Source organism: Misgurnus anguillicaudatus, chromosome 16 (genome assembly GCF_027580225.2).
Source record: "Misgurnus anguillicaudatus chromosome 16, ASM2758022v2, whole genome shotgun sequence".
In the NCBI taxonomy this organism is placed as follows: Eukaryota; Metazoa; Chordata; class Actinopteri; order Cypriniformes; family Cobitidae; genus Misgurnus; species Misgurnus anguillicaudatus.
Genome location: NC_073352.2, coordinates 26,434,678 through 26,460,830, shown reverse-complemented (window position 1 = coordinate 26,460,830; position 26,153 = coordinate 26,434,678). Strand labels below are relative to the sequence as shown.

The 26,153-nt window shown below is 38.3% G+C and overlaps 1 protein-coding gene across 3 annotated transcripts in view; it reads left to right on the top strand.

Moving 5' to 3' along the window:
• Positions 1-694: 694 nt before the first annotated feature.
• Positions 695-26,153, top strand: part of fstl5 (follistatin-like 5) — a 173,994-nt gene continuing 148,535 nt past the window's right edge. The window contains exons 1-2 of one of the 3 annotated variants that reach the window (XM_055177889.2): positions 695-715; positions 23,818-23,956. In XM_055177889.2, the coding sequence (XP_055033864.1) occupies positions 23,828-23,956 (129 nt within the window). In that variant the 5' untranslated portion in view covers positions 695-715; positions 23,818-23,827. Of the gene's footprint in view, positions 716-1,756; positions 2,172-23,817; positions 23,957-26,153 lie in introns of those variants that run through there. The other 2 variants (XM_055177887.2, XM_055177891.2) reach the window with 2 other exon arrangements.

Below are 26,153 nucleotides of genomic sequence, written 5' to 3'. Positions count from 1 at the left end.
CTGCAAACACGTTGCCCATATCACGTCATTTGCATTGCCCACGCGAGGATGCGTCTTATCGCGTCTTGGATTGACTTTGTATGTAATCTTCTCGCGCAAATCGTTGAACTCGCGCCTGGTGTGAACCCACAGTAAGGTTTTAATGGCAATTTTTGTATCTGTTATCATTTCAGATATAAATACACTCCAGGGTGACTATCCTGCTTCCAAAATCTGTAGATTAGCGCCATGGTAGTATACAAAAATTGAGATTCCTGATGTGTGTTAAACGTATCTTTGTACAGCCATGTGCAGTATTTGATAACATACCTATAGATTTACCTCACACTTCACTCTATGAAGCCCACTGAGCCATTTAATTTTTTGGCATGTAAGGGTCCCGATGCAGATGCGCCTCCACAATATGAGCAGAATTCTGAATGAAAACAGTGTTGATCAAATTTGTATATGAATACTGTAGATTGAGTCTAAATGACATAAAGGATAATTAGTGGCATGCATCATGTTTTATTACAGTGACATGATGCAGAAGAAAGTTAATTGTAACACTTTGACTTAATTTTTTAAAAGCCTGCTTTGTTTATACTTGCAGATTTGGAACATTGACCATGTTTACTCCTTTGTACAGAAAGTGTTGAAGCACAGTTAAGTAATGAATACAAGACAAGAAAAAAAATACATGTGTATTGAACTACAAGTCATCCAGAAGAGTATGGTGAGGTTATAAAATACAGTGTGAGTATTAGAAGTGTGTCCTTCCCTTTTATTTTCATTGTTTGTACAGCTTTTGAGAGCCATGAAGGCATCTGTAATGGCCTCTTATTTAGATAATGTAGCACAAAAATACATTTGTTATATGACTATTTAGTTAACACTGTAAACAGAAGGGCCTGCTTTTGTTGAAACACACAAGATGCTTACTTGAATGTTCCTAAATCATGCTGAAATAACATTGATTTAACTAAAAATAAAGATTGCTAAAAGGCTATGGTCTCATGAAAAACCTTGAACATCCAGTGAACAATTCTGTTGCACAAAATGTTATTTGTAGTAGATAAAAGATCTGCAGAATATAAAAGAAAAAAGAAAATGGTTCTTTTAAGAACAATTCAACATTTTCTTTGGGGAACTAATTGCTATGTGTGGTATTGCTATGGAGAACCCTTCTAGCACCTTTATATTTATATTTCTTTGTTCTGATGAACCCGAAGGATATTATTTTAGGAATGTTTGTAATCAAACTGTCCGTGAGCCCCATTCACTTAATCTTTTATTCCTACTATGAAGGTGAATATGGCTCACAAATGGTTTAGTTACAAACATTCCTCAAAATAACTTCCATCGTGTTAATCGAAACGATGGAAATTATATAGGTTTGTAAGAACATGAGAGTGAGTAAATGATGACAGAATTTTCATTTTTGGGTTAACTATGCCTTTAAGAGTTAAAATGAAATTTCAGTGCATGCTGAAAAAGCAGCACATACCAAATTTAAGTAGCCTACAGTCTTTTAAGTTACGTAATTCACTCGAATTGATTTGTTGATAATATTAATTGCAGAAAAAATTAAAAGTTAAAACTATTTATTTATGCATTAGGCAAATTATTTAAGTACACTAAAATAAGGTAAAATCGAAACCGTTTCATTAGTGCTCTTCTTCCAGCATTCTGTATTTGTAGCCCCACGCAAACAGCGCAAGGCACTGAATCGAGAGGACAGGACAGCACAAACTCTGCTCGTGTTTGTCAAGGACAAAATTCATTTAACCGGATGAGCTCAGACACATCGCCTGCCTGTTTCCACTCGTCGGTCTTTTCAGCGCCGCTTTTGATTGGCTGACAGTATTATTGTATGCAAATCCGGTCGGGGTTGCAGCCAGTAGGTGAAAGGCTCGCGCTAGTGTGGCACTGGAGGCGCGAGGCGAAGCAGCTTTTTGCAGAGCTGTCCACTCCAGCGGAGGTGCTGAAAGCAGGATTTTCACGCCACGCGTTGAGAAAGGAATACGCAAACTGGACTGATAACTTCCTCAAAGGATTGTCACTCCGAATACGGCGTATAACCAAAACGACATTGGATTAACTTACACACGTTGTTGTTTTGAAAGTAATACTGTTATTCTTCAACCTTACCCGGGAATACCTTTCTGGACGACTTGTAGTTGGATACAAAGGTACACATTTGTTATATCTTGTCTCGTGTCCGTGGTGAATCACGAATCAGTATGAATGTCGTTTTAAATGCTTGCTCTCATTTGCATTGGCATTTTTACTGATATGCAATACTTCAAAGGGATACCACGGAAATGCACAATGACACGCATTTAAGCTGTAGGCAGCGTGTACACTTATTCTTTAAATGTGGATAATTTATTGCGACACTGTTCATAGCTTTATCTGTGCTTGATCGAGTTACTAAGCGAGCTCACGCTTTATTGGGGACAAGTTTATAGCTATCAGGAACAGATTTCTAGATAGCAGACACGGTCCACCGTTCTTCTAAAATAAAGTAAACGATATGTCAGTGCAGAGGACTTGGGACACAGCTCGTGGCCGTTTAATTTAGCCGCAGGGTACTTAGCAAGTTTTTCGTCCCACGCTGATCCCCAATTGACGCCGCGCGCGCTGGGATTATACAGTCTGTCCGCGTGCACATTTAATCCGGTGCGCGTCGCGGGTAATTTTCCTGGCTGCTTCGAGATGGTTGACAGTCGTCGTGCAGATATAATGGTGACTGTTTATAGGACGCGGTCCTGTGCGTAAAACAGCACGAGCGCTGCGAACACGCTGGACTTGGTATGTTTCCCTTAAAGTTGAACTACTTTTAACTTGACTGTTATCTTATAAACGTTGAGACACAGCAAGGCGGTCAGATACCGTCTGACGCGTGTCTAACCCATACCAGCAATCAGAGAGAGCGCGCACGGAACGCGTCCTACGCGTGGACATTGCATGATTGTAGTTGGATTTTCCTCCCCCTGATCATTTGAATTGCATGGCGAGTTATGTGTATTCGACCTTGATCCTTTTACATTGTTTCCATCAAGTTTGTGCAGAAATATTATACAGTTAAACAGACATTAAACGGTATAGTTGGTGCTGTGTTTGCTTATTAAATGCGACTGTTCCAGTAGCTCAGTTGATAGCGCATTGCCCCAGGAAACACACATGCTGATAAAACGTATACTTTGTAATGCAATGCATGTCACTTTGGATAAAAGCGTGTGCAGAATGCATCAACACAAATGGAAAGAGTTGTATATTCTCAAAGATTTTTTATAGGATGCCTGTTTTGGGAAGAAAAAATTAGATTTTCCAGCATTGACAAAGACTTTGCTTTTGAAAGCTTTGGTGTTGGGAAGAAGTGCTTTATGTATGCACTGCTAGGCTCCAATTTATAAAAGTAAAAATAAGGGCTAAACACATCTTAAAATGAAGTAAAAGTTCAGATACAAAACAAACAGATTTGAGTAAATGATCCTGTTGCTCAAATGCAAGCATTGCATTAGCAAAACTTAGGTCTTGGGTTTGATTCCTGGCTGGGGAAACCACATACTGATAAAATCTAGAGATTGAAAGCACTGTAAGTTGCTTTTGAATGAAAGGGTCTGTCAAATGCATACTCTAAATGTAAACACATGTGAAAATGCACGGTACCCCCTATTCCCACCATATAAAGGATGAGACTCATAGTTAAATGGATAGTTCATGCAATAACTAAAATTCTGTAATCATTTACTCACTCTGGTGTTGTTACAAACCTGTATACATTTCTTTGTTCTGATTAACACAAGGTGGGATGTTTTGAGGAATGTTTGTAACCAAATCGTTCACTTCCATAGTATTCTTTATATGGAAGTGAATAGGGCTCATCGTTTGGGTTACAAACATTCCTCAAAATATCTTCCTTCGTGTTCATCACTACAAATACATTTATACAGGTTTGTTGGAGACAGCATTTTCATTTTTGGGTGAACTATCCCTTTAAAGGCGGAGTCCATGATGTTTGAAAGCCAATGTTGATATTTGAAATCACCTAAACAAACACGCCCCTACCCCAATAGAATATGGACCTTCTGTTGATAGACCCGCCCCACACATACGCAACCCGGCATTTGATTTGATTTGATTTTTCAAACATCGTGGACTCCGCCTTTAATGTATGAGTACTCAGTAAGAGTTAGGTGCAGTGTGTGTGTTCTCTTGCTTCTTTTCCTGAGCTCTGGATCTGATGGACACCAAATTGTACATTAATGTAAATAGGTGTGATCCAGGTGCTTTCATAGGTGCCCAGTGTTGAAATATGCATTAGAGCCAAAGGCTCTACAGGGGACTCGCACAGAGCGGGAGCAACAAATGATTTCCCCTCCAGCACACACAGATGGCCACACGCACATTTGCACATACAAAAACGAAACTCAAAGCTTTTTGTGTATTTTCACATCTAAGGCAATGTTTTCTAGAGAAGAGACCATTACAGATGCCTTCATGGCTCTCAAAAGCTGTAAAGACAATGAAAAGTACTCAAAGTAAAGGAAAGGGACACGCTTTAGTTATGCCGCATCTCCATTTAGAATTGAAAAATGAAGGAAACATCTTTGGCAATGGGAAAATGTCTCTTTAATGCTCTACAGAAGACTGCACTGTGCAGGGAGACACTTTATCTCTCCATCTCTTCACTGTTTGGCTATCAGTAAATTATTGTAAATGTTACAGCAGCAGGTGGAAGAGCAGTGGTGAGGTACAGTAATAATGTGATGGGCATTGATGTAAGAGCAGAAATAAATGTAGGCACCATTACACAGGAGCATAGTTTAGCATATAGAGCAGAAGGAGCTTGGATATTTTCAAACACAACCAGTAGTTCATCATGCAGCTGTTGGTTTGAAATCTCCGCCATCTTTGTCTATCCCCATCATCATTCTTTTCCAACACTTCTAAATTTCCGCCCTTATCGCAACTCGCCGATTCTTTATTGTGCATGCATAATAGTACTCGGAGACTTGCTGATGTTTACTGTGCTGAGAGGCGCTTCTCTACATTTGTGTGTGCTATAAGAGCGGGCAACACAAACACACTAATTGCTTTCAATAATTAATCTCTTCAAATGACTGCCTCGCCTTTGCAGCCTCCATGTGAGTAGCATTGCCCTGAGATGCACATTCAAATAAGAGCCGAGCATCAGAACGCATTTGTGTGAAAGACGGATGTGCATGCTGCGTCCTAACTTTATTTCTTGGCTCTGAGGAGCCCTTGTCCATAGATATGTTCATCACAGACCTGAGTGAGTCCTACTGTTGCGCTAATGAATCTTGACACTACCCACAGATTGGACAGGTCAGTGCAATCCTCCGTGACCATCGAATAACACAGTTCAGTGGTCAGCACACATAGAGCTATCTTATAGACTGAGCTCATAAAGGGCTGCTTTGACCTGCCGTCTGTATCCGTCTACTGGGGGAACGTGTGGGTGATGACAGCTGTGTGCTGTTAGTTATTGCTGCTTTAGTTTGAGTTATGATATATATGATGCAAGATCGGTAAGAAAAGCAAACATCTTCATTAACCTTTGAAAGATTCTGGGTAGACTTTAAATAAAGCATGCCAACATAGTCTTGAATTTAAGATTATTGCTTTAAAAGATTAACTACATTCACATCTGTGCATGGTCTGAAGAATGCTTTCTCAAAGTTTTTTTTAATAAATGGACATTTTTCAGTCCATTGTCAAGTATAATTGATTAAAAAAATATAAGAAATGTGTTGAAAATTATAAAGGAAAAAACTCAGAAGGAATCTAATGCATTTCTTCATAAAGAAATAGATTTTTATAAATGATGTAAAGTTTCAACGCAGTCATATAATGTGAGGTTATTAATGGATGATGGCGTATGTTTTTGTGGAAATCCCTAAATCAGCGTGATCTTAGTTTCATAGTTAAATAAATAAAAATTTCAATTAAGAAACAATAATCCAAACTTTAATTCAGGAGTTTCACAGATTAGATAAAATACACATTCAACTATTTTGTAATATGTAACTCTTTATTTAATTAAAATATTTAAAAAGTATAAATATTTTAAACAATTGACGTATTTGCTCTTTATCCAAATAATTTATCATGCATTACAAATTTTGTATGCAAGTTGTATTAGTGTGTTTGGAGTAAAAACTGAAGCTCAAGTTTAAGAAGAATTTAAGGAGGCTTGGCAAAAAATTACACAGCATGTGCAAGGACTATAAAATATTACAATAAAAGAAAATCAGCAAAAACAGATAAAATGGTAGTCGATGTATGCTTTATCATATTGTCATTTTGTTCGAACAAAACCTAGATTCACTATTGAGCCAAATCACTTTGTTTAGTGTTTTATCCATTTTGTACCATACACATCATATTATGATGGTTTCATCTTACCTTAGGGGGCCTTAAAAGCAAATATTGTCCAACACCCCCCCCCCCCCCCCTTTGGTCACTAATGTGCTCTCAGGAAAAAGTCACTGGGACCGTAACTAAAAAGGTCCTAATATGTATCGTTTAGGTACACATATGTTCCTCTAATGCAGGGGTCCCCAACCTTTTAATCACCACGGACCGGTTTCAGCTTTAAAAAAAATTTCGCGGACGGGGGGGTGAGAATGTTGGGGGGGGGGTGGTTGTTGGGGTCGCTGAGTTGCTGTTCAAACGTGCTGAAAATCCTCCTTTTCGAAATGTAAAGATAACAACCATGCATTAGGAAAATTAATAATTGCTTTATTTAGGCTATACTATATTTTAGACGTGTAAAACCATATTTTGGCGGATTGTTTTTTACTTTCATTGTTTTTACTAGTTTGCCTGCCCATTTAGTCTTAATAATTAATGGAACCTAAACGAACTTGGCTTGCTGTTCTCGAAGGCAGCTCGAATCTTGGTCGGGCTCGAGACCCAATTCCAAGTAACAGAAGAAAAGACAAATGCAGTGAAGGAGGAGAGATGCCAGAAGAATTTCGGCTGGGCGCAGAGGCACGGAGACTCACGTTTACCATGATTAATGATGATTGACAAGTTTAGGTTCCTTTCAAACCTACGTTTAAAGTGTAGCTGTTAAAATATTATTAGCCTAATCGTTTATTTTGATCATGGTGCTACGATCGATGGATAATTCTGAAGTTGTTTTAAAGAAGAATAAAATAATTACTTTTCAGTCATTTGCGCTGTCACACAGTTGAACGTGCCCATATGTACATCATTGCGACGTACATTTGCAAATGATTCATAAAGTCATACCTCCGCAATTCTTTGATCGATTGTGTTTTAGAAGTACTGTATGCTCAAACTCTAATGACAGCAATGTGATCGCTGATGCACTGTTAGAGAGAGAGAGGGGCGGAGAAAAAGAGAGCGCGGCTCTGTACAAATGTGGAAATGATCGATGTTATTTGTAGTCGTCTCTTAAAGTACAAAATACCCGATTAAGCTATTACGTGGCTATTATACAAATTTTTTTCGGGACGTTCTTGCGACCCGGTGGCAACTTGTCCACGACCCAGTACTGGGTCGCGACCCGGTGGTTGGGGACCTCTGCCTTAGAGGTACCAATATGCAGTCCTTCCAGAAAAAATGCGTTTTTTGGTTTTGTTTACGGGCAATCCTTGATCTTGCGGCATGTTTTCTTAAGAAATGTGATGGAGTATGCAGGATATTTATGCAATTTTATGCGATGAAACTTCAGGAACTTGCAAAAACTGCAGGAACTTGCAAAAACTTTTGCAGGTTTCAGTGATGTTCACATCGCGTAATTACATCACTTCATAACATTCCCATGGCAACAGGGGACATGGCTGCGCTTGTGTGAAGTAAATGCAACTTTTTTTAACTTTCTGCTAAGATATATGTGATTTTTGCTACGAAAATGCGGAGATTATGAAATCATGCAAGCCTGCGTATTTTGCGCACGGAAATCTGCCATTTATGCTGCGAAAGTGCGCGTCTTTGAAAAAATCCACCCCCCCATAAATATGCGGACTTTGGCTGAATCATATGATCGCATAATCACGTTTTTCTGGAGGGACTGAAATCCCCCCCTTGGTCACTAATGCACTTTCAGAAAAAGTCACTGGGACCGTACCTAAAAAGGTCCTAATATGTATCATTTAGGTACAGATATATGTACCTCTAATGTACCAGCATGTACTTTAGAGGTACCAATATGCAGTCCATCCAGAAAAATGCTGAGTTTTATTGGTGATTGTTGCGGGCAAAATTCCTTGATCTTGCGGCACGTTTTCTTAAAAAATGCGATGAAACTGCGGGAACTTGCAAAAACGGCGGGAACTTGCAAGAGCTGTTTTTTGCAGGTTTTAATTACGTCACTTCATAACATTCCCATGGCAACAGGGGACATGGCTGCGCTTGTGTGAAGTAAATGCAACATTTTTCAACTTTCTGCAAAGATTTATGTGATTTTTCCTACGAAAATGCGTGGATTATGAAATCATGCAAGCCCACATATTTTGTGCACAGAAATCTGCAATTAATGCTGCGAAAGTGCGGCGTATTTAAAAAAATGCGGCCCTGCATAAATATGCAAACTTTGGCTGATTTTGCATTGAATCATGCGATCGCATAATCGCGTTTTTCAGGAAGGACTGAATATGTAACTTTTAGGTACAAAAATGTACTTTTTAAAAAGGTGCCCCTTTTGCACCTTTATGCCCTTTTTTCCTTAGTGTGTATAGACGGTTTCAGCAGTAACAACATAAACAAGCGGCTGTTGCGGTCCGCACTTAACTTCCGGTAAACTCCTCTAATAATAAATAACTACAAAGTACTTTAAAAGTAGTTTATTTATATAACAAGCAAAAAAACAACACATAGATTACCTAGGAAACCAAAACATTAGTTATTTTCGACGAGGCATTTGTTCAAGAGATCAGTTTAGCAACTAGTCAGACCATTAAAGGGATAGTTCGGCCAAAAACGATATTAAACCCATGATTTACTCACCCCCAAGCTGTCCGAGATGCATATGTCCATCGTTTTTCAGACAAACACATTTTCGGATATTTTAGAAAATATTTTAGATCTTTCGTTTGATTAAATGTAATGTTACGGGGTCCAGCAATAGTCCACGACCTTCAAGTCCAAAAAAAGTGCGTCCATCCTTCACAAATTAAATCCAAACGGCTCCAGGATGATAAACAAAGGTCTTCTGTGGGTAATCCGTGCGGTGTTGTTGTAGAAATATCCATATTTAAAATGTTATTAACGTTATAAACTACCTTCCGGTAGCGCCGCCATCTTAGACTCAGGAGAGAGTATTAGCGTAGTGTACGCACTTTTCTTAGTGACATATGACAAATTCGGAGGGCGGGGGCACAGAGCAGCAGCAGAGAAACTCTGTACGCTGCGTAAGCTCTCATCCTGAATGCGCATCACTCTAAGATGGCGGCGCTACCGGAAGGTAGTTTATAACGTTAATAACATTTTAAATATGGATATTTCTACAACAACACCGCACGGATTACCCTCAGAAGACCTTTGTTTATCATCCTGGAGCCGTTTGGATTTAATTTGTGAAGGATGGACGCACTTTTTTTGGACTTGAAGGTCGTGGACTATTGCTGGACCCCGTAACATTACATTTAATCAAACGAAAGATCTAAAATATTTTCTAAAATATCCGAAAATGTGTTTGTCTGAAAAACGATGGACATATGCAACTCGGACAGCTTGGGGGTGAGTAAATCATGGGTTTAATATCGTTTTTGGCCGAACTATCCCTTTAAAATAACGAAACCGGAAGTAAGGTTCGGATCCAGACGTGTATCACGTGCGTCCGATGAAACCGTCTATATGTACTAAAATACTATAATTCAGTTTGCAATTGTAATTACCTTTATTTCGTTTGAACACTGGCCTAAAGGCTTCAAATATGATCACTTATTGTAATACCACATTCACATCTACTTAGGACGGCTTATATGGGTGACTTGATTTGTGCTTGAAAGGAAAGATTTGTGTTTGACAGGCAGTGTTCACTACATGCTGGATCTAGCTTTGGCCTTGGGGGAAATTAATTCGCTTTTATAACAAGAGTTTTGAAGTTGAATAGATTAAAGAACAAAGCCGAGCTAGGAAATGTGATTTGAGCTCACATAGGGAAATCGTGAGTGTATTTTCGGTATCTCAGGACAGGCAATCCTGATTGGTGGGCTGTCTGTCTGATCCTGCTGATGTACTGGGTGTGTTATCAGTGTGTGTGTTTGCACTCCCATAAATAACTCAACGTGTGAGTTTGGAGCGTGTCCATGCACAAACAAAAGATTAGCTGTTGTAAAGGGACATCTGAGTTTTAGGTGATGAGGGTGTTTTTGGGCACTTTGATTGCCTTGAATTGTTGCATTTAAAGGGCTATAGGTGCATCTAGCATCTGTCTTGTGCCACAGGTACAGCTCTACAGCATGTGGTCTCTGAACCGCTGTATCGTACTGAGGCAAAGGTCTGCTTTAATCTTACCTCTGCTTGCCGCTGAGCTTGCACGTGTGTGCTGCATTTAATTATTTCAGATTACCAAGGGAAAAATATTAAACGGCCCAAGCGAAAAGCATCCGAGCTCCTTGTTAAGCGATAAACTAAAAGAAATTCAGTATGCTCTTTGCGAATCATAATTTTAATGGCACCACCACTGCCTCCGACTGTAAATATAATAAATTGCTTTAAATTGCACTGTTAATTACATGTAGTAAATCATAAGGCAAGTATAGAATACCAATGCTTTTATGAAAAGCTCCTCTCTTTAGCAAGTAAAGTCAATTCGGTGAAAATCAATCTGGTGGAGGGACAACCCCCCCCACAAGCTGATTAAGTGTACACATTGGAAGCACCGTAATACAAGTCTTTTATTTTAAGGATCGCCTGGCACATATTGTGAAGTAAATGTAGGTTAAGAGCAAGGTTTTGGGGAAGGTCTCTGTTAGAGGATGCTGCCCTCGGGGTGAGTAAGAGCCAGATAGCTCCCTTAGGCATTACTATTTTATGACTATTTGGTCCTGGTTTTATGCCTCTCATCTTATTAGATTTTAAAGAGCGCAGGCACACATCCTCAGAAAGAGTGCAGAACCATTAAGAAAAATCCGTATGCTTTTGCCCAGGGGACCACCTCACATAGTGATCAGCATATTACCCAGCATGCTCAGCAAACCCATTTTAGTGAGTGGGGAGAAAATGGGGGAGTGAGTCATTCAGGGTGGTAAAACACCTTTGGGAATGCTTGAAGTTATTACGATGCGCTCATAGGAATGTTCCCATCTAAATGTTCACCCCGAAAGGGATGAAATCCTTTTATCAAGTGAAATAGAGTTGAGATGTGATCCGTGTGTTGTATGTCTCAACTATATAGAGAAGCCGCGATGACACGGTCGAGGCATTCTGCCGACGTTGGTGGCTGAATCGCCTCGTTTCCGAATTTGATTTGAAGTTTGTTTATCCTCCTGGATATGTTCGTCTGAGCTGGATTTCGAGAAAGATTACCTCTAAAGAGTGATTTAGCTCTGTGCTCAATTTCCACGCAGAACTGAATGGATTCAAGCGTTCTGTGCCTGCCGCCGCTTAGTGTTAGAGCAAGAAAGGAAACAAGAAAAGTGTTTGATGATAGTGCAAGTTTAAGAGAAGTGTTTTTGTTTGTTTGGTTGATGAGAATCACCTTGTGAAACCTTGTTTTTATCTTTCTAGTTTTGATGCAGGAACTGGTTTATGTGGTGAGCCAACACAGTTGCATCAATGCTCACATCACCAGACAAAATAAATGTATAATATTTATTACAATTTACAGTATTTATTTATTTAAACAAGTCAAATGCTCACTGTACTAAAACACATTGGGCCCTATTTTAATGATCTAAGCGCACGGTCTAAAGCGCAAAGTGCACGGTCTAAATGGGTGTGTCCGATGCCACTTTTGCTAATTTAACGAGGGAAAAATTGCTATTTAGTTACCTCAAAATAGCAACGCGCCAACAATGCACCTGAACACACCTGGTTTTAAGACCAGAACGTCTATGGGTGCAAAAGTGGGCGCAAATGCATTTGCTATTTAAACAACGTGGCGCTAAACGTGAAAATTATAATTGCGCAGGGTTGAAACTAGCAAAAGACACTTGCGTCGCGCATTGCGCTGCATTGCGCCGGGCGTATGATAGACCCCATTGTGCTTAACTCATTCACCGCCATTGACGAGTTATCTAGTCAATTATGAGTTAATATTTAACTAATAAATATGCCTTTCTGAACAAATTTCAAAGTGAAAGTGTAATACCGCTTTTATTCACTTGATGGCGCCAAACTGAATTTATCAAAAACGGAAGTTAGAAAGATTTAATGATTTATTTTAACTGCCTTTATGTTTGATAGTCATTCTGAGTCTGATCTCTAACATAAATTCCTTTACAAAAACGCAATTTTTTAAGCTTTTTGCTCAAAATGTTGTATTTTTAAAGAGAAATATCCATATTTCAGTGGTTTAATTAAGTGGAAAAAGTAAATATATAATGAAACATTTTTTCCCCATTTTGTTTGTTTGTTTGTTTGTTTATTGTTTGTTTGAAAGCAGAGGGTGTGTTCTTTAATTTGATATAATTTGTATGTTTACATATTTATAGAAGATAATTTTTCCTGCAAGGAATTTTGTGAAACTTTTGTTAAAATCACAAAAATGCAGGTGGGCAACTTTTCTCAAAAAGGCTGGCGGTGAATGAGTTAATGGTGGGGTGGATGGTTTTTGAAAAACACTTTGGAAAAAGTGTCAGGCCGAGTACCAAAACACACTTGTAGCCAGTAAGCAGTAAGGGGCGTGTCTACCAACCGACATCGTTGCCTGGGTTGCGTATGTGTTGGGCATGTCTATCAAAAGAAGGTCCAGATTCTATTGGGTAGGAGCTTGTTTGTTTAGGTGATTTCAAATATCAATATTGGCTTTCAGAGATCATGCACCCCACCTTTAAAGGGATAGTTCATCTAAAATTAATATTCTTTCATCATTTACTTTAAATCTGTATGCATTTTTTTATTCTGTTAAACACCAAATGAGATATTTAATAAATGATGATAAGCACACAGTTGATGGTACCCTTTCATAGTAGGAAAAACAAATACTATGGAAGTCAATGGGTACCATCAACTGTGTGCTTTAAGGCCGGGATACACTGCACGGTTTTTGTCCTCTTATAAGATCATTACCTTATCACACTGTGCAACATGTATCGTTTAAACTCGGGTACGAGAGGCGTGTAGACTGTACGATGATGACACGGAAGCTTCGGCGGCTGCGTCACGCGTTGCGCAACGTCACCAGCATGCGCTCGTGGTAAACAAATACCAGCGGCAGGTCGTAGCAGCAAACACACTGTGCGGTAATCATGCCGAATTTCTGACACTGCCAGAAAACTATCGTAGGCTATCTTTGGACGCAAGACCGGGAAAACGGCCGTCTTTGAACCTCTTTCACTGTACGACATAGGACCACCGATGGAGAGCCACGATAACAGAAATCGCAACGATAGTTTCACGATGGCAATCTTTCGTCTGGGACAGCCAATTATCGTGCAGTGTATCCCGGGCTTTAGGAATTTTCTAAGACAAATGCAATACTGTAGTTTAAAGTTTAAAGACTGACAATTAGGGCTGTCACAATGATTAAATAATCGTCTCATCACGATAGTTTGACCTCATCGCAATGATTTCAGATCACCGCAATGATTGCATATCTCTCTAAAAAACACAAGGGGGAGCTGCAGCGCCTGTATAACAAGACAGTATCAGATGGTGCTCCTGAACTGACAGTGCAATGCGATACATTGCAAATCCATTCAATACAGTACAAAAAACTGCATTTAAAGAAATTCTGCAAAACTTTGATAAGCAATATGAATTACCAGGTAAAACATACATTTTCAGAACAGCAATTCAAAATTTAGGGAAGTGAAAGATGCTATTCTTGGCGATCTGTAAGGAATTTATTTTTTGCAGTCACTACAGACATGTGGTCCAGTACTAATATGACCGCAGTAGGATTGGCCTCTATTTAAGGCCTATTCTGGTATAGTCAGTTTGTTTTGATTGCATTTTTATTTTCTGTTATTTTTCAGACACTATATTGTGTTTATTTATTATGAAGAATTTTTACAACGATGTGTAAAAATTATTTCATGAACAAACAAAAAACATTAGAATCAAATGTCAGGGCCCTAAAATGGGCATTTAATTGTCATAATCGCCACAATTTATTAGATTATTAACTGTCAGACAAATTTCATAATCGTGACAGCCCTACTGACAATCACATTTTGTGATTGTAAAGCATTGGTAAAAACATCTGAATATGACAGATAACACGTTATATAATGGATAAAAAATAATAAACGTTGCTAGTAGGTGCACATGTACCGTTTACACAAGTCCTGATCTCTCTTCTTATCTGTGATTGGTTGCTGGTGTGTTTTTATCTGACTGGCATTGGAAACAGAGCTTTGGGTGTAATGAGTCAGGGATATTTACGGTCGCTCTGCCCTGGGCTGGATAAAGCTTACTCTCCTCATGCTAATCTGGTTAAAGAACCAGAGCATGTGGTCGACCGCCTAGCTGAACCCAGGCCATGTGATCACATTATGACCTCTAGGATGTCTAAAACAACCCGGGAGGGGTGCCACGTTGGGAAACACTGCTCTGAGATGTGAGGGTCGCCTGTTTGCCATAACCTTGATATCAGATTTTAGATATATGTAGGGTTGGGAATCGTTTCAAATTTATCGATTCCGATTCCAAATTCAATTCTGCTTATCGGAACCGATTCCTAACAATTCTTGGTTTCGATTCCAAAGAGGTGAAAAGCAACAACAGTTAAGCCTTTATACTGTAAATCAAAAATATGTATTTTGTGCTATTACAACACAATAAATGAGGCTACATAAAAACTTACTTAGGAGCTACAAAACATAAACAAACATGGCTAGGCTAGCTCAAAATGATTTTTTTTGTATAATTTTCCTTCATAACACCTGTACCTAATTGATGGTGACTCAACAACTGAAAATGCCTGCAGCCCTTTTACTATAAATGTCATGTGTAGCATGTGCCGGAGTTGCAGCCGATGGCACAGATGGCTATAGGTCAGGTGACTCAGGTCTTGGCAGATGACATAAAATTATGTGACCGTGCCGTCCGGAATTGATAAGTGGAATCAAAATGTAAAAAATTTAAAAAGGATTCCTTTCTTATGGATCCGGTTTCAGAATCCGGACCGAAATCTGATTCTCAACCCTAGATAAATGGCTTTATTAATTTTAAAGTCCCTGTAAATGAGAAGTCCCAATCAACTTCCGTGTTGTGACATATTTCTGGGTGAAACATAATGTCACGCTACAAAAATAGTGGGTGTGGTGTGTGTTTTCCACTGTGCTTTGATTAGATATAGAATAGTATGCGTTTTATTCAGAAATGGAAGTGGCAGCAGAATGACAGTTGAAGGGGTCGGAGTTAACAGATGCTCCCGTCAAGCCGTCTAGCTGATGTTATCAGATACTGACACCCACAAGTACATATTTAGATTTTGATTGAAGTTTATGTTAGAGGATAAGTCACTTTTCTTAAAAAAAAAAAAATCCAGATAATTTACTCACCACCATGTTATCCAAACTGTTGATGTCTTTCTTTTTTCAGTCGAGAAGAAATTATGTTTTTTGAGAGAAACATTCCGGCATTTTTCTTGTTTTGATGGACTTTGGTGGACCCCGACACTTAACAGTTTTAATGCAGTTTAAAATTGCCATTTCAAAGGACTCTAACAATCCCAAACGAGGCATAAGGGTCTTATCTGTCATTTTTTGCAAGAAAAATAAAAAATATGCACTTTTTGACATACAACAACGTCGGAACGGTCCTCTTTCTCCACACTTGTAAACACTGGGGTGTAGTTTCACATACGTCATCCGTGACCTCTTGACGTGATGACATCACAGGACCGGAGATAGACGAGAAGTTGTGGTTTAAAAGTGCATATTTTAATATTTTTCTTGCCAAAACTGACAATCGTTTCGCTAGATAAGACCCTTATGCCTCGTTTGGGATCGTTTAGAGTCCTTTGAAACGGCAACTTAAACTGCATTAAAACTGTTAAGTGTTGGGGTCCATTAAAGTCCATTAAAATGAGAAAAATCCTGGAATGTTTTCCTCAAAAAATTCAATTCAATTTTATTTATATAGCGCTTTTTACAATAGTTAATTGTTTCAAAGCAGCTTTACATTAATAGATGTATGAAAAGCATAAAAAAACGATTATAGTAATAATGTAACGTATACAGTAAAGTAGTAAGTTAAGCCAAAGGTGGCGGACTCTCCAGGGGATGAAAAAAACCCCTAGGAGAAAGACCCTCCTGGCTAGTCCAGGGGAAAACTCCTAGGAGGGAAAAAAACCCTTGAGAGAGACGTTTTTAAGGAACTTTTAAAGATGTTTTTCAATCACTGTATTATTGCTGTCGTTAGCATCAGTTTCAACTTACAGAACTGAGTCCCGCTTTGAGACTTAAAACTATCAGGTCACACCAATCTTGCCTACTATGCAAGTATGCAAAAATTGCCTGCTCATACCTGCTCTTTATCCTTAAATCTCTTTTATTTAGTTTTTTCCTCTATATAGATGTTTTGCAGAGTCACAGACTGGTGCATGTGATATTGCAGGTTAATGCACTTCAACTTTTATGTGTGTAAAACCTCAAAGAGTCTTCAGCAGAAATGCATCACTTTAATCACTCCACACTGTTTTCCAGCTCTGCTTTACAACTTCTATAAACAGCCAAGCCGTTTCACAGCAGTAAGTTTGTGAGCATTACAGATGTCCATAAAGACATCGACATTAGAGTCTCAAAAAGCTCCCAGCACCGAGGTGCTTACAGTGCCGTATCTGAAGGCTCGAAGCTTAACAGCTTTGTGTTTTTCAGCTCATGGTTGACAGCGTTCATTGCACTGTAAGCCGAAGGCGCTATGAAGTCTTTGCAAAATAGCCACATTATCTTAATAATTAGATTTCCACGAACTGCATCATAATTGATGCAATGATCTCAAAGTGCAGCATGCTTCAATAGAGAAGTCTTAATGTTAATTGAATTAACAGTTTTAAGGAATGTAAGTCAAAGCAGTAAAACTAAGTACAGGTTGAGGGGTACTGAAGCATAGTTTCGTTCTGTGACATTTAAACCTCTCACTGTGGCTTAATGATATTGAAACAAAGCCGGAAAACAGTATTATGCATGACCTTTAGGACACTCGTGTGACTTAACAATATTGGAGGCACATTCTGTAACATTTTGCACAAGCCAATGTGAAATATAATTAAAGGGTCCACTGACAGTTTAGACAGAGACAAAGAAAGTCACATTGGCACAAATGGCCTTTTGTCACTTATTGACTAAAGTCTCAGACCACCACTGAATGTCTGATGCATAATGCACTCATGATTGGACATTTTTTGGGGGGTTATTATTTATTAATGGCAAAAATGTGATTTTTTTGCTTTTCATGTCAGTCAGATTGGATCTTGGGCAGTCTTTGGCTAATGAAAGCTGCTATGGAGTGGAGTCCAGACTTTCTGCTATTAGTCTGAAAGTCTGGCTATGCAAAACTGCTTGACTGACAGACTGGAAAATATAGGCTGTGATTTTCACAGAGACTGTTAACGTTTGGAAATGCTCCACTAACAAATCTGCCACTTCTGTAGACGCGATGTAAACAGTTGCATCTAAGAAGAAGACTAGAGAGACAGCAAGATGGCAAGAATTGTACGGATTGTGATTTCATGAGTACACAACAATTTTGCTGTCACTAAATGTTAAGAACACAATATGGCATGTTTGTCTTGTAGGAATGCCTTTTGTTTAGTAACCAATGCTGAAATTTGTTGGTTGGGTTGGTTTGTTTATTCATTGGATGTTTGTTTATGTGTTAGAGGTCATAGATGTGCCATAATTTGGTTCTTGTTAAATGTAGTAAATAAACAGAAATGTTGCCGTGTCTAAAAATGTCTCATAATAGTCTTGACATGGCCTTATACTTTTCTTTATGCTTTTATTTTATGTTTTCACAGACAAATAGATACTGAACGAGTAACATTAATGTAGACATAGTCTGCAATAGTCCAACCGTTATCACTCCAAAAATAACCAAATTGATATTTCTCAGCAATCAGCCAATAGAAATATGATGTTGTTTGATGCATTTCCCTGAATGTCTCTTACTGCCAGGCCTTTGACCGGCAAAATTCCCAGAGGACCATAAACATACCCGCCGCATGTTTACCTCCTTTAGTTGTGAAGAACCAGAGAAAATGACTGGAGGAGATAAGCAGATAACTTGAATGAAAAATAGAAGTCATTATCTTTTGTCAGATGCCGTCTCAGTCTGCGTACCCCGTGTTGCATGAAGAATGTTTATTAGATGTTAAAATTCTCCCCCGCTAGTCAATTTAGCTTGATATCGAAACGACCATTTCAGCTGAACACATATTTGCACAAATTAAACCAACAAAAGTTTTACCAAAGTCGGTACATTTACAAGATGCACAAATAAAAAGTTTGTTGTTGCTGTCAGCCATGAAATCCAGTAACCAGACCTTTGGGTCCTCAGCGCAGATTTATGAGATCAATGAAGCAGACCTGTACTGTTACTGTCTCTCAACACAACAAAAGATCCTGTGTAGTTTTGCTGCACTGTTCTTTTTACGTCAGACAGTTTTTAACTCAAATATTCATGACCTAATACCACATTTTCTATAGTTTGGTTACTCAAAGAAATCCTGAAGCTTTCTCTGAAAAGAAAAACAGACTGAATATTGGATTCATACTTTCTTCCTTAAAAGTTTTCATGTAGCAAGAAGGCTGTAGTGACATGTAGTTTCTCAACATTCAGTAGCTGCAAGATGACATCCCAAAAATGTCTTAGAAACTCACATTTACCTATTGGGTTACTATATTTTGCTGTTATTATACATACAGATGCATATAAATATGTCACAAAATAAATACAAAAAAATAAATAAAATCTAAATAAAACATTATAATAAAGTTAATCACTTATATCACCTTTTCTGTTTAAATGTTTTTTTAAAGCACCTTTAACATTTGAAGCACCTTTTTGTTTCAAGATAAATGAATGAAATGTTTCTTTAAATAACCTTTGACTAAATGGTGAACCCTGCTCCCAAATTAACGGGATGTTAACCATTTATATAATTATTATATAAATAATTATATGTATTATTAAAACTTCACAATTATACAATGTAACTGTAATTATTGAAATTACACTTCCAATAACTAAAGATAGATTCTGCAAGTACTTGACATTTTTTTAATGACATTTAATAGTTTCCAATCTTCAGTGATTATAAAAGACTTGCATATAGTAACTTGAGACCATTTGCTTTCAAGCTGCAATGGAGTTAATTTGTACCTGTCATTTGCTAGTTACTATATTACATACACACAACGTAAAGCAATCCGCTTGTTAAAGGCGGGGTGCATGATCTCTGAAAGCCAATGCTGATATTTGAAATCACCTAAACAAACACGCCCCTACCACAATATAATCTAGACCTTCTTTTGATAGACCCGCCCCACACATACGCAACCCAGGCAATGATGTCGGTTAGTAGACACGCCCCTTACTGCTCATCGGCTACAAGTGTGTTTTGGTAGTGGACCGACTCCAAAGTGTTTTTAAAAAAATCATGGTCATCTCAAATGTTATGGAGATAAAATTAGGATTGGGTGTTTTGCATTATGATACGAGTGTATATTAGTAGCCCTGTCGCGATAATGACTATATCGACTTATCACAAAGATAAGTGAACATGGCCTCTGTATTTATTTATTTATTTTCTGCGATACATTGCCGTAGTGTTTACATGTGTGTTTGTTCAGATCAGGGTCCACATGTGCACGCACGTGCACACACACACACACACACACACACACACACACACACACACACACAGAGCAGACAGTGACAGGTGAAGAGAAAGCATTACTCAAGCTGAAATTTCGTGTTTTCTGTTGAATACAGACAGAAAAGGAAATTAACGTAAACAAGTTGGCATAACCCTAACCCAGGATTCCGTTAACCCATGGTTTAGAATAACTATTTTCAGTGTGAAAAGCATGTGACAACTTGCCCCAAAGTCATTAAGACAACTTGCCCCAAACTGACGTGTGCTAATGTTGGCTAAATCTTAGGGTTAGCTCAACATAGCACGTCAGCTAAAGTATCAAAAGACATGTTATTTCCTCCTTACCGAGCCCCTAAGGTGACATTGGAGTGGGAGAAATCTAAGGTTTGGTTTCGTGTGCTCACGTGGAACTTTCATGTGCTCACGGCAAAACCTTCATGTGCAGATTTTTTTTAAAGTTTAGTTTCGCGCGCTCATGTGAAACTAAACGCGTGCGCAAGCGAAAGTTTCACGTGAGCACAAGAAACTAAACGCGGTATTTTCATGTGCGCACACAATTTTTACGTACGCATGCAAAACTAAACTTTATTTAATTTTTGCTCCATGTCCCCTTGGGGGCTCCGTACCTCCTCTATTTTGTGCAAAATAATAATTTTTAATATTCATACCTAACAAAGTTGTATTGCATAAAATGTAAAGTGCACATTTTTTTACTTTTTAAGTCAAAAAATAAGAAAATTGTGCTAATGTGAGATTAGAGCGATCTTGACTACATGTGAACACGAATGATGTCAGACTTAACAAGCTAATGGTCCCAAGGACTGGTTAAATAGCAACATTGTGACAGTATTGTGACAACACAGGCATTTACGGCTGATGTGCGTTTAAGTGTTTATTTGTACTTTTATGCTGTCACATTGCCGTTGCTGGTGATCCACTGTGGTCAGTATGTTTCTGATAGTATTAAGTGCTTTCTATTGTGGGGGTGGCATAAATTGCAACTAAACAGACTGCATATGTCTGCACTGTCAAGCAGAGTGTGGGGGTGTCAACTTTCATGTGCTTTCATGTGCAGTGAGACAGAAAAATGGTTCAGAAGAGACTGTACACAACTGTTTACTGATCAGAGTAGCTATGGCCGTGTGTAAGTACAGTTTAGATGCAACTGGAAAGACTTAAATAGGGCTGCCTGCTGGGAGCCTGACACGCAGCGATCTATTATGAAGATTTCAAATGATACACATCCCTCATTTGAAAGTCAATGCCGAGACACTTGACATAGAAGTGCCCTGGATGATTAATGGCCATTTGATAAAGTTATGACGACTGTCCCTATAGGTGAACGCTTGCCGTTCCATCTTCTTGTTCGTTCTTGCTCGCTCTCTTTCTCTCTCCCTTTTGCACACAGACAGCCTGATATATGACAGTCACGCATGGTGTGATTAAAGCAAAAGAACAGATGGATACAGGTTTGCATTCAGAGCACTTGCTCATTTTGTAAGTGAGTCGTGTGCCTCACTTCAAAACATGTAGAGCTCAATCAAATGAATCGTCTCCTATTTGACTACTGTTTCGTCCTGTACAACTCTTAAAGGAGACATTTCTCAAGAATCTTTTAAGATGTTAAATAAGTCTTTGGTTTTCCCAGAGCACGTATGTGAAGGTTTAGCTCGAAATACCATATAGATAATTTACTATAGCATGTTAAAATTGCCACTTTTTAGGTGTAAACAAACATGTGCCGTTTTGGGATGTGTCCTTTAAAATGCAAATAAGCTGATGAAATGCAAACACGGATCGCAATAATGGTGGTTAATGAAATAATTGAAACTCATTTGTGCTGTCAATTAGTTTCTCTCTCTCTCTCCACTTTTAGCATAGCTTAGCACAATCCATTGAATCTGATTAGACCATTAGCATTGCGCTAATAACTAACCAAAGCATTTCTATATTTGTCCTATTTAAGTTACATTGTGTGCTAAGACCGACGTAAGATTAAAAGTTGTGATTTCCTAGGCCAATATGGCTAGGAACTATACTCTAATTTTGGCGTAATAATCAAGGACTTTGCTGCTGTAACATGGCTGCAGCAGGCGTAGTGATATTTTGCACTGCTTGAAAATAGTCCCCTTGGTTACTTTCAATGGCAGGGGACTATTTTCAGGTGATGCGTGATATCATTGCGCCTGCTGTAGCCATGTTACAGCAGCAAAGTCCTTTCTGCCTAGAAAATCACAACTTTTCATTTTCTGTCAGTCTTAGTACACAATGTAACTACAGAAGAGTCAAGTTTTAAAGGACAAGTTCGGTATTTTACACTTAAAGCCCTGTTTTCAGATTGTTTATGATAAAATAGAACGGTTTTGACTGAAATTTGGACATATGATGCTGGCCCGAGAATTTTTGTATGTTTGTTCTATCACCTCCCACCTCTACAATGGGTGTATAGGTGCACTGGAACAATCCTTTCTAAAATGCATTAAACTTTTGTTTAAAAAGACGTGAAACTCACCGAGTGGTCAGGGGTGTTCACTGATATGCTCACACAAAAATCGCTGCAAAAGATGCTTTCCAACAGGTTTTATCGTAGTTTTTGTCCAACTCCATTGACTTGTATTAAATGTGCTGTGAGGTACGGTATTACTCCGTGCCAGGAACTGTGTTTGTATTCTTGCAATTGGCAAAGGTGGATTATCGCCACCACCTGGGCTGCAGTGTCTATTATTCAAGCTCTCAACAGAAGAATATACGGGTGTGAGGCATTTGGAAAAATAGGTCCACAAGTTTACAACAAATGCTAAAACAGCTGTTGGAGGGCATCTTTTGCAGCGATTTTTGTGTGAGCATATTAGTGAAAACACCTGACCACTCGGTGAGTTTCGAGTCTTTGTAAACGAAAGTTTAATGCATTTTAGTAAGGATTGTTCCAGTGCACCGATACACCCATTGTAGAGGTGGGAGGTGATAGAACAAACACCCGAAAATTCTCAAGCCAGCATCATATGTCCAAATTTCAGTCAAAACTGTTCTATTTCATCATAAACAATATGAAAACAGGGCTTTACGTGTAAAATACAGAACTTGTCCTTTAAATAGGAAAAATATTGAAACTCTTTGGTTATTTTTAGCACGATGCTAATAGTCTAATCAGATTCAATGAATTATGCTAAGCTATGCTAAAAATGGTATGGCCAGTCCAGGAGATCAGCTGAATGCATTCCAAAACGGTAAAAATCAAATGTTTAACTTTAGAAGAACTGGAAAATGACATATTTGTTCCTTTAAGGGGCGGTATTATCCCCTTCTGACATCACAAAGGGAGCCACATTTCAATTATCTATTTTTTCACATGCTTGCAGTGAATGGTTTACCAAAACTAAGTTACTGGGTTGATCTTTTTCACATTTTCTAGTTTGATAGAAGCAATGGGTACCCAATTATAGCAATTAAACATGGAAAAAGTCAGATTTTAAAAATTACTTTGTGTAATCGTAGCTTCAACTTTAGTCCCATTTGTAAACTTGAATGTTATCAGATCTAAATGTTACCTTGATATAAATGTCTGACCTAAAGCTATGCATTTGTTTTCGTAATTATAATATATTAATACATGTTCTTAACTTTATCTTTATTTTCTCATGGTACTCATTATTCCTTAATTGATTCAAAGTAGATTTAATCTTGCCATTGAGTGTGAGCTCCTTATTGAAAGCATTACTTAAACCCACAGCAGATTTGCAGTCTCCATTGTCTGTTCTAATTAGCCAAGCGGTGATGTATTATTTGTTTGGAGAGGTGCTTGACTTGTACCTATACCTCTTAATATTGTTTTTATTTTATTACAGAAGGGCACTCATGAGAGGCTTCAGAGGATGGTGGGCAGCGCTCCTGCTCTGGGGGGCAGTTTTGATCGCAGAGGCTCGTCCCGGCAAAGAAGGATTAACCCCATTGGCTTATCGACCTCTCGTCAGATTTCGCCACAAGGTATCGATCTTTCCTATTTCATTAGCGGTCCCGTAACAAGACGAGACTTCTGTCCGGTGGGCTACAATGCTAATTAGTAAGGAAATCTGCATTGAGCAGATCTGTCGGGTTGATTTATTAAACGTTCAAGAACAGAAATCGGCTATTTATATTATTTAAAGTAGAACAAGTATTTTGCTTTGAACAATTAGAACTGCAGGCGATTATTCAGACAGTGTGGACATCAAGATAACACGGCCCAGCGTGATTGTGTAATTCGATGTTTATTGACCGGCTGTTGCAGTGGGTGAGCTTTGTACACACAGGCAGTCAGATACGAGCAATTGAGGTGTTCACCCTCCCCGAAAAACATAATGCGGTTCAAACGGGCTTCAGCACTTTGCTCTTTCTCTTCATGAGTGAAGGTCTGGTAACACTCAGAGGATCCACAGTATGTACCACATCAGTTAAACCTTGACGAAGGGCAGCGTCTGCCTGAAGAGTGGCTGTCAGGAGCAGGTCTTGCTGTCAGTGTTGTGGTCTCATGGGTGTATGTTCCCGTTATTTCAATATAAATAGCTGAGCAAAGGACATAAAATTAATCTTGGGCCCGTCTATAGCATGTTTGGGTGCCTTGAACATATAGGACACTTTCACACTAAATAACTTATTTGGTCATAGATATACATTTATTATATGAGATAATGTAATTAACAATTACTAAGAGTCAGAGACTCTGATTAATAATAATTATACAGCATTTCCTATTGAGTTAATTTATAATGCTGAAAATATTCAGCTCACGCATGTGGTGCAAAGCCTTGACACGAGTTGATGTTACAAGTGGCAGATCAGTGATTCTGTTGTGGTTTAAAATGAGGCTGAAGTGCACATTTGACCTAACTATTCAGTCATTAATTCATTGAATTTGACCTTGAGCATCCCACTCCACTCAAGTACTGTATTTGTTAATGCCCACAGCACTCCTACAGTATGTACACATCCTGTCTCTCTCTCTCTCTCTCTCTCTCTCTCTCTCTCTCTCTTTCTAGTTATTTATTTAGAGTGAAATCTATGCCTATCTAATTATTATCAAATTTTACAGGACCTTATATAGTCAACCCTAAGAATTTCAAGTTTAATTTTCCTTTACATTACGTATTATGGTGTAGATGGTGGCAAGAGTTAGAGGGTTTAAGCCGTTTTTATGGCGTGAGGACATAGAAGATAAGCGATGACCCCATTAGCTTTCCCTTAACCCAGCCCTGGCTCAATCATCATGAGTAATTCAGGTTATGGTACTGTATGAAGCTTTGTCCTGCTCTGGAAAAGCCAATCTCCTGTCCAGGATCCAAAGCTTTAATTCACCATAATTCCACCCTAACCTGTTCAGCCACTACGATTAAGGCACGAGTCTAGCTCCGCCCCACATTTTAACCAGTCAGAAACTAGTTCTTTGAGTGACAGATGGAGCACATGTAAGATATGGCAGTGGAGTAGGCAGTTATAAAAGCCATGATTTCATTTCTATCGTTCAATTGCTTAATAGATGTACAATTGATTCCAGAAAGTTATTCGTTTCCAAGAGCAGCAGAAGTCTGCCGCAGAAGAGTGCCGCTGGGATGACATATTTTTGTAGGCTAACCTGGAAGTTAGCGGGACATTGGTTCAAAACACACTGCAAAAAATTAGCTTCTTAGAAAAATACTATCTAAAAATTCTTAAATTAAGATGTATTTTCTTGATGAGCAAAATGAACTAGGAAAATAGGTCTAGTTTTTAAAAAATAAAAAATATCAAGAAAATATTAAAATACTGTAAAATACATCTTTAGTTTAATTTAAGAATTTTTTTTTAGATATTTTTACTGAAAACAAGACAAAAATGCTAAGTAAGAAAGTCATTTTTCCAGTGCATTAATTTTCCCATAGACTTCTGGATTATCACAAGTTATCACAAATGTCCAACAAGTTAGTCTTTACAGATAAACACAAATTCTTCTTTTATATTTTTAGTAAATGCATTTACAATACAAAATTAATACAATATGTATGCATCTATAAAGACTAACTTGTAAGTGTCATAATTTTTTGCTAACGTGTAAGTGTCATAATTTTTTGTTAAAGTCGCAATGAAATTGAAATGAAAAACGATATATATTTTTTATATTGTGGTATTATTAACAAATGACTTATCTGTGAGCTTCATTATTTAAAAA